This window comes from Mytilus galloprovincialis, chromosome 9 (assembly GCF_965363235.1).
Source record: "Mytilus galloprovincialis chromosome 9, xbMytGall1.hap1.1, whole genome shotgun sequence".
In the NCBI taxonomy this organism is placed as follows: Eukaryota; Metazoa; Mollusca; class Bivalvia; order Mytilida; family Mytilidae; genus Mytilus; species Mytilus galloprovincialis.
In genome coordinates, this window is record NC_134846.1 from 19,555,871 (window position 1) to 19,573,448 (window position 17,578).

Consider the following 17,578-nt stretch of genomic DNA (forward strand, 5'->3'; position numbering starts at 1 on the left):
ATGTGATTCCGTGGTCAGTTCCCCCCTTTACCACCCTCATTGTTTACAAGCTACATCCTTATGAAATTATTTTTTTCAACTTTATTTGATTCCTTTTAAATTTTATTAACCTATTATCATTACACAAGTCATGAAAACTGATTTGCGTGGTTGCTTTTGCAAATCTTTGTTGATAAATTGCAGCATTATTTTTTCCACTAATCTTAGAAAGACAGGACAAACGAAAAAAATATTAATATAAAACTAAAAAGATTAAAGTATTTCTAAGTTCCTGAAGGAAAGCAACGAGTTCTACCGAAGTCTGTCCATTATAAACGAGTGATAAGACAGCGAAGAACTGTACTACAGTGACCCCTATAAAGATAATAACAAGACGTTGTATTCATGTTTAAGCATGGCCATTTACAAATGAAGAATTCTATATCGATAAACATAGGCAAGTACTCTTTAAAATATTATAATGAATGTGGTTGTCTTCAATTCAGACTAGATATATTACTATCTTTGTTGTTGGTTATAGTTTTTTTTGTATATGTTTTTTTTTTCGGAAGATTTTGGTGTTGCTGGTTGGTGTGGTCATATGTAAAGTTCTATTTCTATGGGGAACTAACAGTTAAACACATATGAACCACACCAAAATACGGCAACCACTGAACAGCAGGCTCGTGACTTGATATTTGTTTAGTAGGCTCCAACAATCACCCTAACCCGAGACAGTAGTGTAACATTACAATATAAAAAGACAATTCATATTGGATTTTTATGAATACACAGAGATGAGGAGCATAGGACAATGAGTCATCAACTCAACAGCAAACACTTTTCAAAGACACCAAGAAGGCAACCTACAGTCTTATTTAAAACAGCACATAGGAATCTGTGTATAAAATATGTCAACTTTTGTATTGTTTCTAGTCTTTACAAGTTGTAAATAAAGTAAGCAATTTTAAGATATGAAATACGACAACTACTGACATCATGGTTCATGGCTTATTTACCAAATAAGGGGACATATAGCATATAAACAATATTATTATAAACATCAACATATGCAACCATACAATAAATCCTAACCTAAAGGGTAAGCAGATGTTGCCACATGTTGAACAGAGTCTGCTTACCCTTTCGAATCACCTGAGAACATCCCCAGTTTTTGGTGGGGTTTGTGTTGATTAGTCTTAAGTTTTCTATGTTGTGTCTTGTGTACTATGTTTTGTCGTTTTCTTTTTTAACCATGACGTTGTCAGTTTATTTTTCATCTATGAATTTTGATGTCCCTCTGGTATCTTTCGCCCCTCTTTTAATGTATGGCAGTGAAATTACCGGTTTTTTTTTAAACTAGCTTTGCAGCAAGCCAGAAAGAAAGTGAATATTTATTACTTCACATTTATATTAATATTTTTTTTTAGATAAATCCAATTCAAAATATACTAAGTATACGAAGTACATTTTAGGTGTAAACAAAAAGCTGTGCTTAGCCTAGAAGAGCTTTATAGATTTCCTGTATACCTATTTTCTTTTCTTTTTTATTTCACGGGGAGGGAGCGCCCGCTGGTATCTCAATAACGTAACCCCTTTAATCTTATATTGATAGTAAAACAATTTTTATATTTGTGACTTGTTACTCTTTGAAAATCGTCCTTTTTATACTTGCATGAAGACCCATTTGTGGCCTTCGGCTGTTTTATGCTCTTTGATCGGGTTGTTGTCTCATTGACATATTCCTCATTTCAATTCTCTATTTTAATGTATGTTTTACAAGTCTAAGAAATTATTATATATATTCATATTTTTTTTAATATATTTAAATGCGCGAGACTTTTTATCCTTATATTGAAAGATATTGATACAATTATGATTGGTTGATTGTTAGTGTTTAACACAACTTTCAGCATTTAAAAAATGTAAGTGGTAGTAAGTTTTTATTTGTAAAACTACCCGAAGTGCACGGAGAGAATCACCGACCTTCTTCACTATTAGACATTTACGGAAAGTCTCGGTACCGACTGTTGACACCGACTCTGACAGGTAAAATGAAGGGGGTCGTCTCAAAATAATAAAAGGTACTAATTAATTAGCATTTCGATGTAAAATTTAGTTAAACGAGATTTTCCATTACGATTTTTTTGTCCTCTGTAAACAAATCCTGTAACAGTCTCCACAATTTGTCTGAGTTTTTCTCTTGGGTGCCCTCCACAAAGAGTTACTGAATATTCGACAAAAATTCAATATTCGGCAATGATTCTATTTTATTTTGACCCTTGCATTTCTGGCGATCATGTTTTCTGTTGATTTGCTGTCGCGTAAATGGTGTAATTACAAGATAAAATTGTGAATGGATTCTGATTTGGATAAATGTTATCCATTAAAGAATGATCTGAATCATTTTTTTAGAAACTCCGTTAAATCAGGAGGGTGAAGATTTAAAACAGGAAAAATCTGAAGAAACTTTTGTTTTCTAACAGGATCCATTTATTGTTATCTTCAACTTAATTTTAGAAATTAACTTTCGAATAGCTAAGTGAACATGTACATTACATGTACATGTCGTTTGAAGCGAAATTCTCAACACCCCTTTCCCCCGATGCGGATCCATACATTTGAAAAAGAGGGCCGGCTACATTTGTTTCTTGTAAAAGGGACCGGACCATATTCTTTTTAAATTTTCGTTACCGTTAACAGGGACCGGGATCACTGGTCTTCTTTTTAATCTGCTTCTGCCACTTTTTTCCGTAAATTTGTATTTGTAAATCAAATTGAGCTTCTTTTTTTTTGCTTTGAACTTTTGGAGTTATGATTTACAAAAAATGTCTAAGTACCTAACCTTTAAAATATTGAACATGCGAGCTGATTTTTTTTTTTGGAGAGGGGGACGACAATCGAGCGCACCCTTTTCCGTTAAATCAAAATTAACTTTAATTCCACGTGTTATCGGCATACAAATTGTCAACATGGAAGACTGATAAAAAAAATTTTTGGGGTAAATTAAACAAAGCAAACATTTTAAAATATCTTTGCCATAATTATTTTATCTTAGCATTTAAAAAACAAATTGATATTCTAATTGAGTAAATCTTTTTGATGGAAAGATTGAGATGTGAAAGATTTTTTTTTTTGTAAATCAAAGATAAGTTTAAATACATTTGTATATACATGTACATGGCATAGATGAAGGAAAAAAATCAATCAAAATAACGTGCCAGGCATAATGTGTATGAGCTAGAAAACTTACCCGATTGAAATGTGCTGTTAAGAAACTCTTGATTTAAATTTTGATTCTTATTTTCGTTGGAGCAATAGTATGCTCCGCTTATGGACAACTTATGAATCTAGTGTACCTCTAAATTAATTTTTGAGACAACCCCTGTATTTTGTCCTGTCAGAGTCGGAGTCAACAGTCGGAACCGAGACTTTCCGTAAATCTCTAATACTGACACTACTATAAACCTAAGTATACTATAAGGAATATCATGATGTTCAGTGGTTGTAGTCTGTTTATATAGTTCATAAGTGTTTCTCGTTTATATAAAGACTAGACCGTTGGGTTTCCCGTTTGAATGGTTTTACACTAGTAATTTTTGGGCCCTTTATAGCTTACTATTCGGTGTGACCCGAGGCTCCGTGTTGAAGGCCGTACCTTGACCTATAATGGTTTACTTTTATAAATTGTTACTTGGATGGATAGTTGTCTCATTGGCACTCATACCACATCTTCCTGTATCTATATAGTCATTTAAGATTGTCGCCCAACGCACCTGATCTCACAACCTCAGTGTTGGCAGGCTGGTTATGCAGTCTATAAACTTCTTAGACCACAGAGGCCCCTGTCACATCTATGAAGAATGATACAGCTAATGATTTTATGATATATTCTACTGAAAATATACCATCCACTTTTTCTTATATATTCTGAAAGTAAATGCTGATTTGCGAGCTGTGCAAAATATGTACTCATAATTTACCTAGCTCTTTGTTGTAAACAGGCAAGTATCTAGAGTACCCACACTTTCTTAAATGGACCTCTGTGGAATTTAAGCTGGAATGCTAATTCAAACATTAGGTTCTTATAGTCTTTAGAAAAATTAGCTTTTATAAAAAATAAGAAAATGTGGTGCCAATGAGACAACTTTTTTATTGTTATTAGATATAGGAAGATGTGGTGTGAGTGTTTTGTATGTTAAAAAACTTTCATGTTTCAACTTTTAATTTATTTTTTTGTAGTTGTGATCCTAGCTCTGGTTTACGGAACAGACGATACAGTTGCAGGTACTGTATTTCAGGTCTCTATATCAAACAATACTATTAAGGGGAGAAAAGGGAAGTAATCCAAGTGACAGTAAAACAAATGCAGAGACCAACAAATAACAAAAGGACGACCAAACAAAAGTCCAGTATACAATAATAAATTGAAAACCAAAGATTCAGCAATACCTGCATGGGACTATTATTCTAACGTTTGTATATAATAATAGTTCCTGGCAACACTAACAAACTATATAAAAAGTAAAATTTTAAGCACTTTATAATCAAGTTCATCGTGTGTCTCTGAAGCGTTTTCTGTATATTATATAACCTTTTTTGTCGTTGGGTTTCTTTGTTTTACACGTATAAAACCATAATATATTTTCTTAAATTTATCTTCATCGAGTAATAGTGAAGAAACTAGTGCATATTGATAAAATATAGATGAGAGGTATAAGTCAGTGAAATCCTTTATGTCCACAAACGGTCTCAACAATAGACAGGCGATATTGGCAAACTAGAAATTCATATCCATTCCCGTTGCCTAAGATTAAGCACTAGTGATGCAAAGAAACACTGATACATTTAACATTATATACATATAGATATATATTTTAAATGCATGTATGTAATCATATAAAACAGCGAGTGATTTTGATATTTTGATAATAAGACTGTTCACCGGGTTTATACGGACATTATCATCCCGACAGATGCAACATGTGGAGCAGGATCTCGTGATCCTTCATGACCATTTAATTTCACCCCTGGTAATTGTGTTCGTGTTACTCAGTCCGGTTTTTATGATGTGTTTTGTACGCTATTTGTGTTTTTTTTTTCTTTTTTTTTTTCTTTCTTGCTATGACATTATTGGGCAAAAAAAAAGTACGTGTGTTTACTGTACCCCTACCTATCACCTACCCTAAAGTTTTTTTGGCCAATTTTGATTAAACACTGTTAAAGTCACAATGTTGCTCCCATAGACTCAATGTAAAAAAATTCCCTACCGCCTACCCTGGTTTTTTTCAGCATGTGACAGTAAACACACAATCAGTCACATGCCGCGTCATTTGTTGGCCTTGTTAATTTAAAAATAAGTAAAGGTGGTTAAGTTGCCAATGAGACACCTATTTTTATGTTGTTTTTATGCCATTACATTATTTTCAAGATAAAAAACAAGGAGATGTGGTATGATTACCAATGAGGCACCTACCTATCCACCAGAGTTCAAACGAAGTCGATATAAGCAATTATATATACACTAGATCGTATATACTATCAGTTTGTTACCACTTAATGAGTTTGAATATATTTAGCCTGTCTTAAATGATATTTTCTGATATGTGTATATTTGGTCTTCCTGTAGCAATGCTTCCCCGAATATGACTTTCGATATACTTTGGATTTATTTACACTCGTGGGTACCAATTTTCGTAGATAAAAAAAAAACCTTACATTTTCGTGGATATTTAATTTCGTGGTCTACATACAGCATTATAAAAAATTTGAACATTTAATTTCGTGGTTCACCTATGTCCACGAAATCAACGAAAATTGGTATCCAACAAATATTAATGAATCCTCATTATACATTCTAATCAAAATACATCTTTTTCTACAGTAACAGCACCAGTGTGTTCTGACTGTGCAAACGTTGATCACCCATGGAATTGTCATAAATCAGTCAGGTGTCAAGCTAATGACGTAAGTCTAAATTGGGGTCAATAACAGGTGAATTACAGGTAAATATCAAGATCCAGTCCTTAAGAGGACCCCATAATCCCTAATATTGTTTTAGTCTAATTACCAAATGTTGGAGAAACGTGACCACACCCATATAGGTACTTGGGGACAGGACAAATATTCTTTTATAGATCTCACCCTTATTTTCCAAATCCCGTTATTTTCTTTTAATTTCGAGCTCTATTGTATTACCGGTATATGAACATAGATATACTTTCAATAAGTTGTATTTGTTATTTTTATCAATTCCAAATTTACTATCCACAGCGGTAACTGGGATACACTCTATATAATATGTCAGTAACCGCTGTGAATACTAAATAAACTAAGAATTGATAGTCAATAGCAAATACAACTTATTTGTAGTATATTCATGTTCATAAAATTGAAATTAATGATACAAAAAAACAAGAAAGCAGACATAATGGATTTTGAACAAACTGAAAGGGGGAGGCTAAAAAAATTGTCTTGTTCCAAAGTACCTATAATAGATCAAACATGACGGACATAATGTAATTTAATGGAAAACTCTGCCCAATCATATGTTTTAGTATAAAGCAATTATATTATTTGGTTTCCCCACTGACTGAAAAGACTTGATAAATGTTCAGGTCAATTTGAAGTTTTAAAAATGCTAAATCCTAGGTACAATGATATCGATATAAACGCTAGTTAGCATTTTCTATATTGCTTTCTTCTTTCAGATATTTCTTTCGAAATGATACTTAAGGGGGCTCGCGGGTCTACATCAATTTTTTTTATTTAATATAGGATTTCGCTATATTTTTCTATAAATGAACTTTATCTTATACCTAATAGAAAAATGAAATAATTTTTTTTTAAACCGTTCATTTACGCTCACAATCTGCCTTCGAAAGAAACATACATTTTTGTTATTGTCCTTTTTTTCTGTTGAACTAATAGGAGAAATAGCGGTAATATCGAAATAAAAAAAGAACTAAATTACAGAAATCGCTCAAATTTTACAATTATTTAGTTTATGTACAGTCCATTCGAAAACAACAATAAAAAATATAGGTCACCGATGTGTTTAAAAAGATATTTCAATTTTAAGGCCAAAAAAAAAGAGGCATTTTTGCACCAAAGGGAGATAATTTTGAGCTTTTTCAATGATATAAACATTTTAAAAGTCACCTGGGGCCAACACGAATTGATTTTTTGGAATGATTTTTGTACCATATGATAAAGTAACAACTACTAAATTTTATATATTTTCTAAACATCACGAGACCTTTATTGGTTAACTGCAAACTTACATCTACTAGTGAGGGTCTTACTCTAGAGGGGGTAGGTGGGGAGGGGGTTATAGAATAGAGAATAACGGGTACACATGTGCAAATTAAAGATTGGGGTTTATAGAATATAGAATAACAGGCAAACATGTGCAGAATAAAAGTTGATAAAAAAATAAAGTAGATAGTGAAAATTGCATTACAAATCAAGAATAGAAAATAATAGGGTGTTGAAAAAAACAAAGGAATCGAGAATACATTTATTTTATTTAGAATATAAAAATCAGAAGATATGTTATGATTGCCAATGTGACACTGTCCCGAAATGACAAATGTAAAACAATTCAAACGAGAAAACGTACAAGACTGCTTATCATACAAAGCAAACACATATGAAATAAGATATACAGCAACAAACATCACCACTGAATAACAGGATCCTGTCATGACTCTTTTTTATTTAATAGTTCTTCTTTTAATTAAAACTTCTTTTAATGAATTCTTTCTACATGTATACTAGTAAGTATTATCAAAATTAATAGTCAAAAGTTTCCTAGCTCTCCTAGAAAATTCTGTCGTAGTCCTTCTTTTTGGGCGATATTATAGAAATAATTATATATATCAACAGGTGTGTTATGTTAATGTATTTCTACACCAAGGAGCAGTACTTTACACACTAGGATGTCAGAGGAAGCAGGTGAGTATTTATATGCAGTTTTAACAATATTTTCATTGGTTGAAATCATTCCACGTGACGTTAAACAAAACTTCATATTCCCCTCTGAACGCCTGGACTTTCTTGTGTTCAGAAGGCAAAAAAGAATAGGCAGCGGAACATTTACTTCACCCGATTTAGGGAGATGTGCAGATTTGCCCCCCCCCCCTTTACATATCTTCCTAAGGCCCAGAAAATAAAAGTATAATATCCCAGTGTAAATACAGCTTCAAATTATCAACGTCATCAGTGACTAACACATGTTTTGCAAACTTTACCATACAATAAAAAAAGAAGTTATTAGATCTTATTACATAGACATTGTTAAATATTATCCCCTGTAGAAGAAAGAAATGAGGCTTCTCATGGGGGTGTCCAGTAATCACATAATCACATGTTTGCCATTATATTCACATAATCACTTTATTTGTTTAAAGAAAATAGTCCTAGATTATCAGATAATCAAATAATCATGAAATATTGGGACTAATAATCAAATAATCACTAGAAAAACGTCAAAGTAACCACATATTAAAAAATACACCATAAGGAGTTTCACCTAACCGGGACTATGTTCACCAGGCAGCAAACTTACAATAACCATATAATAAAAACTGATATTGCTGTCTTAAATCCAAACACCAAGCTCTTTTGTAGATTTCTTTCTTTCTTTGCTTGTTTTTATTTTCTCTTTTATTTACAGATCTGTTTAGAGTTCATAAATCATGCCGGTCCAAATATAGGAAAACGTATTGCTGATGCTGATTTCTGCTTCGCCTGCTGTATTGACGACATGTGTACCAGAATAACGTCATGTTATCAGCTAAGACAACGTGAGATTTATATTTAACTATGGCAACACTTAAACATAATTCATTGTTTGATGCTGCATACCCGTGTCTTGTAAGATGTGTAGGTAGGGATTATTTCTGTGGCTAACAAAATAATTTGCATGTTTAAGCAAGAAAATGAGTAGGGTAAACATGTTCAATAAAGAATATTGAAACGATTTCTGGAATACATTTTATTCGGAAAGCCTTCTTTGTATGCATGTGGATAGGTAGGCAACATAAGTGTTCTTAATCATGGCCCCATCATTTATTTTGATTGTCTTTGAATTGGCATAGTTAAAACATATAGACTGCGAAAAGACACCAAAGTGACTCATATATCGTAAAAAATCAACCACGAGTAACATGATGAACATTGTTGGCCAGATGGTGAATCGATTATAAAGAATAGCCAGCAAAAAATGTTTAATTGTTATATAGAGGTACAGTGGAAGGGATGAGATCTCACAAAACATGTTTAACCCCACCGCATTGTAGCGCATGCCCCAAGTCAGGAGCCTCTAACCTTTGTTAGTCTTTTATGTTTTTTAATATAAGTTCATTTATATGTTTTGGAGTTTAATGTGACGTCCATTTTCATTAAACTTGTACACCTTTTTTTTAGGGACCAGTTGAGGACCACCTCCAGGTGCGAGATTTTCTAGCTGCGTTGGAGATCTTTTTGTGGACTGTTTTCTGCTCTTTAGTCGAGTTGTTGTCTCTTTGACATATTCCCCATTTCCATTCTCAATTTTACAATATGTAGTTTTGTATTACAGTATGAAAAAAATATGTGATCACAACTTTGCTAGTTTTAGTTTCATCTTATTGTCTTTTTTTTTCTTTTTCAGAAATGAATGCAACGATGTTTCAGTGAGCCTACTCAGCTAGGATCTAACCCGTCGGTTGTTTCATGAATTAAACTATGAAGAATGCACTTTCTTTAAACTGAGTAAAACAAGATCATGAATCTTCTGAATTGAATTACCATATATATATATATATATATAGAGCATACACATTTAAGCTTAATAATGAATAAAATAAGTTCAAGTTGGATATTCGCTAATGAAACAGCAACCCAACAACAATGATAACCAAGGGACTAAAAGACATAGAAGGCAGCACATTTTTGGCAGTAATTGTTTTCCATTTATAATGATTGCTTCTCCTAGATAGTAGATAAGCATTATTGTCTATAAAGTATTTCAGATTATTTTCTCCGCATGTGTCAGATTAAGAAAGCACAAATTTATGGAGGTATCGGTTAAAATACATTTCCATGTTCCACCTTGGTATGGACACTTCCATTATAAAAACTAGAACGATCCTGTCAACACGTTCGACTGTATATTCTCTTTAATACTAGAAATTTAAATGAACTACATGACTTTAAATAATTCACATCAAAACAATCCTGGCAATTGGACCAAATTTGAACATATCAATCCGAAAAAGCACCAAAGTTTAACTCGGAATTTCAGATGGTCCGAAATGCAATTGGCATACAAAAATGAAACAATAATGAAATTATTCTAATTCAAGATATTGCCTGACACCTTCTTCTTCGTAATTATCTGTGTTATTCATAGCACTTGGATTTATTAAGTCATTTGAATGCTCAGGTACTAATTCGCCATCATTTATTTCTTCATAGGGAGAAGTAGTCACGTCATAGATATTAACATTGTTTATCTGTCCTGCCGCAGCAAAATATCTGTAATTTATATATTTTATTTATGAGAATAATAGACAATTAAAATTTAGAATTTTAGAATCTAAATACTGTTGAAGAAAATATATGATATGTTTTCTTTCCGCGCAACCCATATTTTGATTTGAGGCAATCTTCATCAGTTAACATTAAGACCAAAATTTAGGAAGCCAAATTAATAATTAATGCCTGTACCAAGTCAGGAATATTGACAGTTCTTGTCCATTCGTTTTTGATACGTTTTGTTTTTTGATTTTGCCATGTGATTATGGACTTTCCGAATTGATTTTCCTCTAAGTTCAGTATTTTTGTGATTTTACTTTTTTTTGAGAGAGAAAATAAAGGGACCTAAACAGAACAACCAAAACCCACTTAATGTCACTTTTGTTTGTGGGGATATAAACATGTATTCCCAACAACCATCTTCCTACATCCACTTCATTTGAACTATGGCGGATAGTTATCTCATTGGCAATCATACCACATCTCCTAATTTTCATATTCCTTGATATAATTGCTATATGTCAAAGTCAATACGAAACGTATCATAAGATTTTTTAAGTGCATCTTCGTTTCATTAAAAGGTTCACTTTGTTTTAGGATCACTAGAACACACTCGCGAAATCGCGGGCATATACAGCTTGTAAACTGTTGTAGGGTGATTTTTTGTAAAAGATATTATTACTGGAGAATTTCATATAAGGTATCAAAAGCCTTCTTCATGCACATATTTCGTGTACTTCTTCTTTTCAATCGTTTCATCTCATAAAACAATCAATACTTTTATCGGTTCTTATTTGTTTAATATTAGGGATATTGGTTTGAAATAAACCGTTTTGATTGAATTTTGCACATATAGATATCTGACGTTTTGAAATAAATGCCCATTTTACATATTTTAAATCACGGATAGCGTTTACGATACCCATATATCCATCGCAAGATTGTACATATACGTCAAAATAACAAACTTTTTAAGCACCGTTACTAACGGGATTAGGAGACACTTGTGTTGGTAAACTACCATAATGAAGAGAACCTATTTATCAACAACCATGAAAGTTTTATAAACCATTCAAACAACTGTAATAATTAATATTTGACAAACAGACAGTTAAGAGTTGTCTCATTGGCACCCATATGATACCACACCTTCTTATACTGTGAAAGTACTTTTATTCGTGGGGTACCAATTTTCGTGGTTTTCGTGGATGACTTTATCCACGAATTTAAGTTTCCAACGAAATAAAACAACCATTGTCCAAATCAAGACATGGAAAGATCCCCGTCGGTAGGTTTGACTACTGATATAATCTTGAGAATATATTGAATAACGCCAAATCTGAGAATACTTTAATAGCAGTCACAGAACTACAACCACATGCAGGATTATACTCATTTAATCTTTAATAGCCTAAACTGTACAACTTTTGATTTTTTAATTCTCATAAAAAATATTTTTGATCGATGAAAGTCAGATTTCTGGTATTGATATGCTAGTATGATAAAGTATTCATTTCATATCCTCATAGTGCTCGTACATATGGGAAATAATAATTTCATACTGGGCTTGATTTTGATAAGAATTATTTCAAAATTTAAGATACGTTTATATCATTTTTTATGTTCCTATTTTCTTTAGGTGACATGTTTATGGCCTAATTTACACCTTTGATGATCACTTTATCATGGGTTCATTAGTGTTATCACTTCAATTTACAGGGGTCAATGCTTACTTTGCAATTTCCACCATTCAAAACATTTGTAACCTTCGTTTCTAAAGGCTTTAATTTTCAATTTAAAAAAAATAAAATAAAATCCACGAATTAACAAAACCCACGAACATGTAAATATTGCTCAATCCACGAAAATTGATACCCACGAATTAAAGTACTTTCACAGTATATAGTTCATCGAGATACTCACATTGCTCTTGATTCAGATTTTCTTTTTGAATCTATAAATAAATGTTAGATATTATCCATTGTAATGATGAATTAAAACACAACACAACTGGCAGACTTTTCATTGAAAAAGAAGACAAGACTTAAATAAACTCATCATAGATACAAGGACTAAATTGTGTATATACGCCAGACGCGCGTTTCGTCTACAAAAGACTCATCAGTGACGCTCGAATCCAAAAAAGTTAAAAAAAAAAAAAAAAAAAAAAAACTAAATAAAGTACAAAGTTGAAGAGCATAAAGGTAGAGCTATGCATAGTATGAACGGAAATATTGTCGTTGTTTCTCTTTTTCAACAGTTAATCAAACACATATAATCTAAATGCAAACTTCATTAATTAATTAAGCGTCAATCACCTATAAAGATATACATTTTTAATGGTTTTATAATGCTCAGTATTTAGTTTTCTATGTTGTGTTTTGTGTACTATTGTTTCCTATTGCTGGTTTTTTTTTCAAGCCATGGCGTTGTCATTAATGAGTTTGAATGTTCCTTCAGTGTGTTTGTCTCTTCTGATTTCTATCTTTTTGCATACGTATGTTAACATAGTGTTGTTCGGTCGTCTTGTTAATAAATGAAAAAAAAAAACACTAGGAGAATATGAAGCGTCTAGTTTTCGTTTAATATGGACTAAACAGATTAAACACACTGTTATGAAATGTACTCGCATGTTTACTGGTCTAAGGGGTGAGAAAAAAATAATGCCTTCGAAAAATAGATCATTCTACTGTTGAAGTGCATTTACCCATCTCTGACTTTCAATTTTTAAGGTTTGAAAGTTCTTGATCAAGTGAAATAATGAAAGAAAAAAAAACCGCTTCGGATGCACGGATGGAAACTGACAAGTTTCAAAAAGACAACACTCCGTCCAAAGAGCAAAAAACAGCCCAAACGCAACCAATGGTTCATCAACCTTGCGAAAAAAGAAAGAGAAGACACGGCTTCCTCTGCCTCATTTTAGACTTATATCTCGAATTTGATATACATGGTCATCTCAGTACCAGAATATATGACAAACGAGACAACTTTAATTTTGAAATGATCAATTTCTCCACCTTAGTAGCAATAAACAACTTTACCTGCATATGGGATAAACATTTACCAACTTATTCGATATTCAAGAGCTTGCAGCACCTACTCACACTTTGTAAACCGTGACCAGTATCTGAGCAGGAAGTTGATTAAACAGGGGTATGTCAAAGAACGCCTCGTTCTTTTTCTAAAAAGGTTAATCGGAAGGTACCAAGACATTGTTGATAAATACTCCGTATCAACTTCATAAATAATACACGATGGTCCTGAAGTATAGATTCTGAGTAATGACGTTGTTTATCAATTCTAATAAGGTGTTATTGTATTCTTTTATTTCTTTTTGTGAATACTAAGTTTACCATGTTTATTATTTAGTCAGTTTTTGTGATATTCATTTGACGTGGCTCTGTACTTGTACATCCCGTCTTTGTGTTATTGGTCTATTATATACATTTGTAATGTTTTGTATTCTTGTCTACTTAAGAAAATGCCTGTACCAAATCTGGAAAATGGCAGTTGTTATTTATTCGTTTAATGGCTTTTGATTGTGCCATTTGTTTAGGGACTCTCCGTTTTGAATTTGCCTCGGAGTTCATTTATTTTTTCTTTTTGATACAGCTACAAAAGACACCAACATTGTTTTAATAAGTTAGAGATACATATCTGACGAGGTAATGAAATGCTGAGACGGGCTTGGAATACCTAAGAAGATTACACTCAATAAAGGAGAACCCACTAGCACTGCCTGATCAAAGAAAAAAGTATGATAATATATCCCTTGTATGCTATTTTCGTTACTTTTCTTTAACTTACCTCTTCTTTGTCGATAGACCAAGATAGTTGATAGAATAACAGAGATCAAAAACAGGAAAACAGCAAGAAATACCAAGCTAAACAGTCTAATGTTAAAAACATTAGAACCTAAAAAAAAGATTGATATTGCATTTTTATTTGATCAGTAATTTTTCGAAGAAAATATTCACACTTCTATAATGATACACAATAACCGTGGTAAATATTTGAAATATTTGGTGAACGTCTGCGCATATTTTCAGTCATTCTATAGGGACTATTAATCAAAGAAGATGTAAAGACCAGGAACTTAGAAGAATATATCTATGAGACATGCTTGCTTAATGAGGTACCTAACACTACAGGGAGATAACTCTGTAAAGTCCGCTAAACTGACTAATTACGTTGTGTTGTAAAAGGAATATTAAGCTTCTCAATGATCAAAATTGGAGGTTGTCAAATTGCTATATAACCATTGTAATTTTTCTGACAAAACAGTTGGGTCAAAATTTTTAAAATTTTTATATTTTTGTTAAAAAGTGTCAAAGTTAGTACTTTGACAAAATTTTATGATAATCAAACGAGCCAAAATAATTTTAGTGAAAGTGTTGGGCACCACCTTAAATAAAAAAAACCCAGCTGTGTATGTTGTTTTTGGTAGGCTGTTGTTTCTTGTTTGTCGTTTGGTCGTCTTCATTTTTGTCATGTTGTTTTCAGTTATTTTCAACTGATGCGTTTTAAATGTCCCTTCTGTATATGTTGTCTCTCTCTTGCAACTGTTATAGGTTCCAGCATAATAACATGCTTATTCTAGAAAAATTACACAGACAAAAAGTACTATTGACACATGAATAGATAAGTAGTGTGTATCTATTACAACCATTTTGATATATATATGCGTTTATGCCCGCGTCACACTGTCCCGATTTTTAAGCCGATGGCAACACGATTATGGAACTTTTCAAAATCGGGACTGATCGTATCCAGATCGGGCTATTCGTAGTGCCATCTTTAACCATCGAAGAACCATCGGCCACTTTTTCTGGCCTTCGGGGACAACTTCGGGAAGGGTTCTAAATTTTTTAACATGTTAAAAAGTCCCCGAAGGTGCGTCCGATGTTGAGGGTTCGTATTGAGTTCGTATGACACTCCTCACCATCGTAATGTCACCGGGAATGCATCTTTGAACATCGTATTGCATTCGTGTTTCCATCGTTTCCATCGGGCAGTTTTGACATTACGATGTCTACACGAATGAATCACGAAGCTACCCGAAGGGGTTACGATGGCAACACGACTTCCTGAAGACCTCGTAATCCCGTCGTGTTGCCATCGAAAAAAAGTACGAAGGCGACAAGATGAAACTACGACGGCAATAAATCCGGCTAAATGTAAGTTAATTTTCGTGCTAAAATACATTTAAAGTGCCATGCGCGATATGCATTGGTCAGTCTAATACGACAGTTAAGAAAGACATTCACAAAACATGGAGCTCATATCATATGATTCTATGAGAACAAGAAAGGCGACAGCGTTGTTTCTATTAATTCAAATGGAACAAGAGCAGCTATTACAGGCTCAGGATTTACTTTTACAAGTAAAATATTATTTTTTGTCAATTTTTCATATCAAGTAACATAATGAAAATCATAAACACGCCTCGTACACCAACACTGCAGGTACACGTATATAGGGAAACCAACTTTTTCTTCATTATTCTGATTTTTTATGTATCGTCTGAGTTGTTGTCACACGAATGTTTACTCCATAACCATTTTGTTTTCTATATGTCATATTTTGCCGCATTTGTTGCTTTCCCCACATCCTTCCTTTTGTCTATATCATTATGATATTCTTCTGGAAAGACCTCTTTTTGAATAAAAGGGATCAACGAACCCATTACCTTACCTTTAAGATAGATCAGTAAACATGGGCATAATTATGGGTGATTATTTAGACTAGTGCACACATTTTACAGTTCAAACAAGGCAATGCCGAGCGTGGCATCCCCTCGTATGTAACATAATCAATATTGATCAAACAATTAAAAACGCGTGATGCCTTCGGCATATAATTTAAATGCATCGTAGGCTGTACACGACGTCTTTTATACATCGTATGGCAATCGCGCCATCATCGTAATCCATCGTGTAGCCTTCGTGATCCATTGTGTAGGCTTCGGCTGAGATATGAAGCTTATTTACCCGTCTTCGGTTAACCTTCGTATGTCCATATTTTGCTATCGTATATAATTTCGGCACCATCGTATAGACTTCGTTATTCATTGTACTTGCTTCGGTCACTTTTTGGTATTTTAACGAGATCGGGACCAACTTCGTACGAACTAACAATTTTCGCCTCCGGGTGTCCATCGTATATAAAAAATCGGGACAGTGTGACGCGGGCATTAATGAAGTACTATTTGTTACTTTGAATATTAAATTCCGAAAATGTACAAAAAATAAGGTTGATTATTCATTATAATTTGTTTGCAAGTAAGAATGTTACAATAAAATCAGTATCTTATATATAATACCATTGCCAGGATTGTTTAATTCAAATGTGGTTTCTGCTGTTCCGTGATTATTTCTAAGTAATAGCAGGAACTTGAACCTTCCGATGTCTTCTTTTACCACTGTCAGGGTTGCGATGTAACCGGTGTAGGGTACAATTTCCCCATACATTCGTATAACTATAATGTCGTTCGACGTTTTTTGGTAAAATCGTGTTGAATTTGGAAGCAGCCTATTTTTATGATACCACTTTGGTTTGTTCGGCTTTTGCACCGATAAAAACTTTACAGATAATGTTATAGTTGTGCCCATAGTAACCGTTTTGTCAACTACAACTGGTGGACCTTGAAGAAAAGTAAAATAACAAAAATATCGAACTACGAGGAAATTCAAAACGGAAAGTCCATAATCAAAAGAAAAAATCAAAAGGCCAAACACATCAGTTGAATTGATAACAACTGTCATATTCCTGGCCTTTGTACAGACACTAGGGATTAACCACCGTTTTATAGCTAGCTTGACATCTCACTTGTATGACACTTGTAAAATTCGCGTAAAATAATTTAAAATACTTTGATCAGTTGTTATGTTTAGTTTTAAATAGATCAATACATCAGATTGTTACATAACTGACCCACGAAAAAATCTGACTAAAGGAGACACGTAACTCTTAATTTATCTATATTGAACTCTGGACTTAAGAATCTATCTTGAACTGAAGTAAATGATACGCATTTAAATGAAATAGTAATAGTACGAACAACTGGGAAATAACAAAT

General features: G+C 33.0%; 1 protein-coding gene and 1 long non-coding RNA gene across 2 annotated transcripts; one reads left to right on the forward strand and one right to left on the reverse strand.

Moving 5' to 3' along the window:
- Positions 1 to 324: 324 nt before the first annotated feature.
- LOC143044574 (uncharacterized) lies at positions 325 to 9,718 on the forward strand. The gene is made up of 6 exons (XM_076216638.1): positions 325 to 436; positions 4,222 to 4,266; positions 5,864 to 5,946; positions 7,867 to 7,935; positions 8,657 to 8,786; positions 9,635 to 9,718. Exons 1-6 carry the CDS (start codon positions 385 to 387, stop codon positions 9,658 to 9,660), a joined length of 405 nt encoding a protein of 134 aa, XP_076072753.1. The 5' UTR covers positions 325 to 384; the 3' UTR covers positions 9,661 to 9,718.
- A 386-nt stretch (positions 9,719 to 10,104) lies between these two features.
- Positions 10,105 to 14,528, reverse strand: LOC143044578 (uncharacterized). The gene is made up of 3 exons (XR_012968720.1): positions 14,308 to 14,528; positions 12,424 to 12,454; positions 10,105 to 10,500 (listed from the first exon to the last, which is right to left on the reverse strand). It is a non-coding gene; the product is annotated as an uncharacterized LOC143044578 (long non-coding RNA).
- Positions 14,529 to 17,578: the final 3,050 nt, after the last annotated feature.

What these genes read in the sequence shown, in the direction of transcription:
- LOC143044574 (XM_076216638.1), top strand. Translation starts at nt 385, where the DNA reads ATGTTTAAGCATGGCCATTTACAAATGAAGAATTCTATATCGATAAAC. An exon ending in TTCTATATCGATAAACATAG is followed by an intron (nt 437 to 4,221) that starts GCAAGTACTCTT and finishes ATTTTTTTGTAG; the next exon opens with TTGTGATCCTAGCTCTGGTT. An exon ending in ATGTTATCAGCTAAGACAAC is followed by an intron (nt 8,787 to 9,634) that starts GTGAGATTTATA and finishes TTTCTTTTTCAG; the next exon opens with AAATGAATGCAACGATGTTT.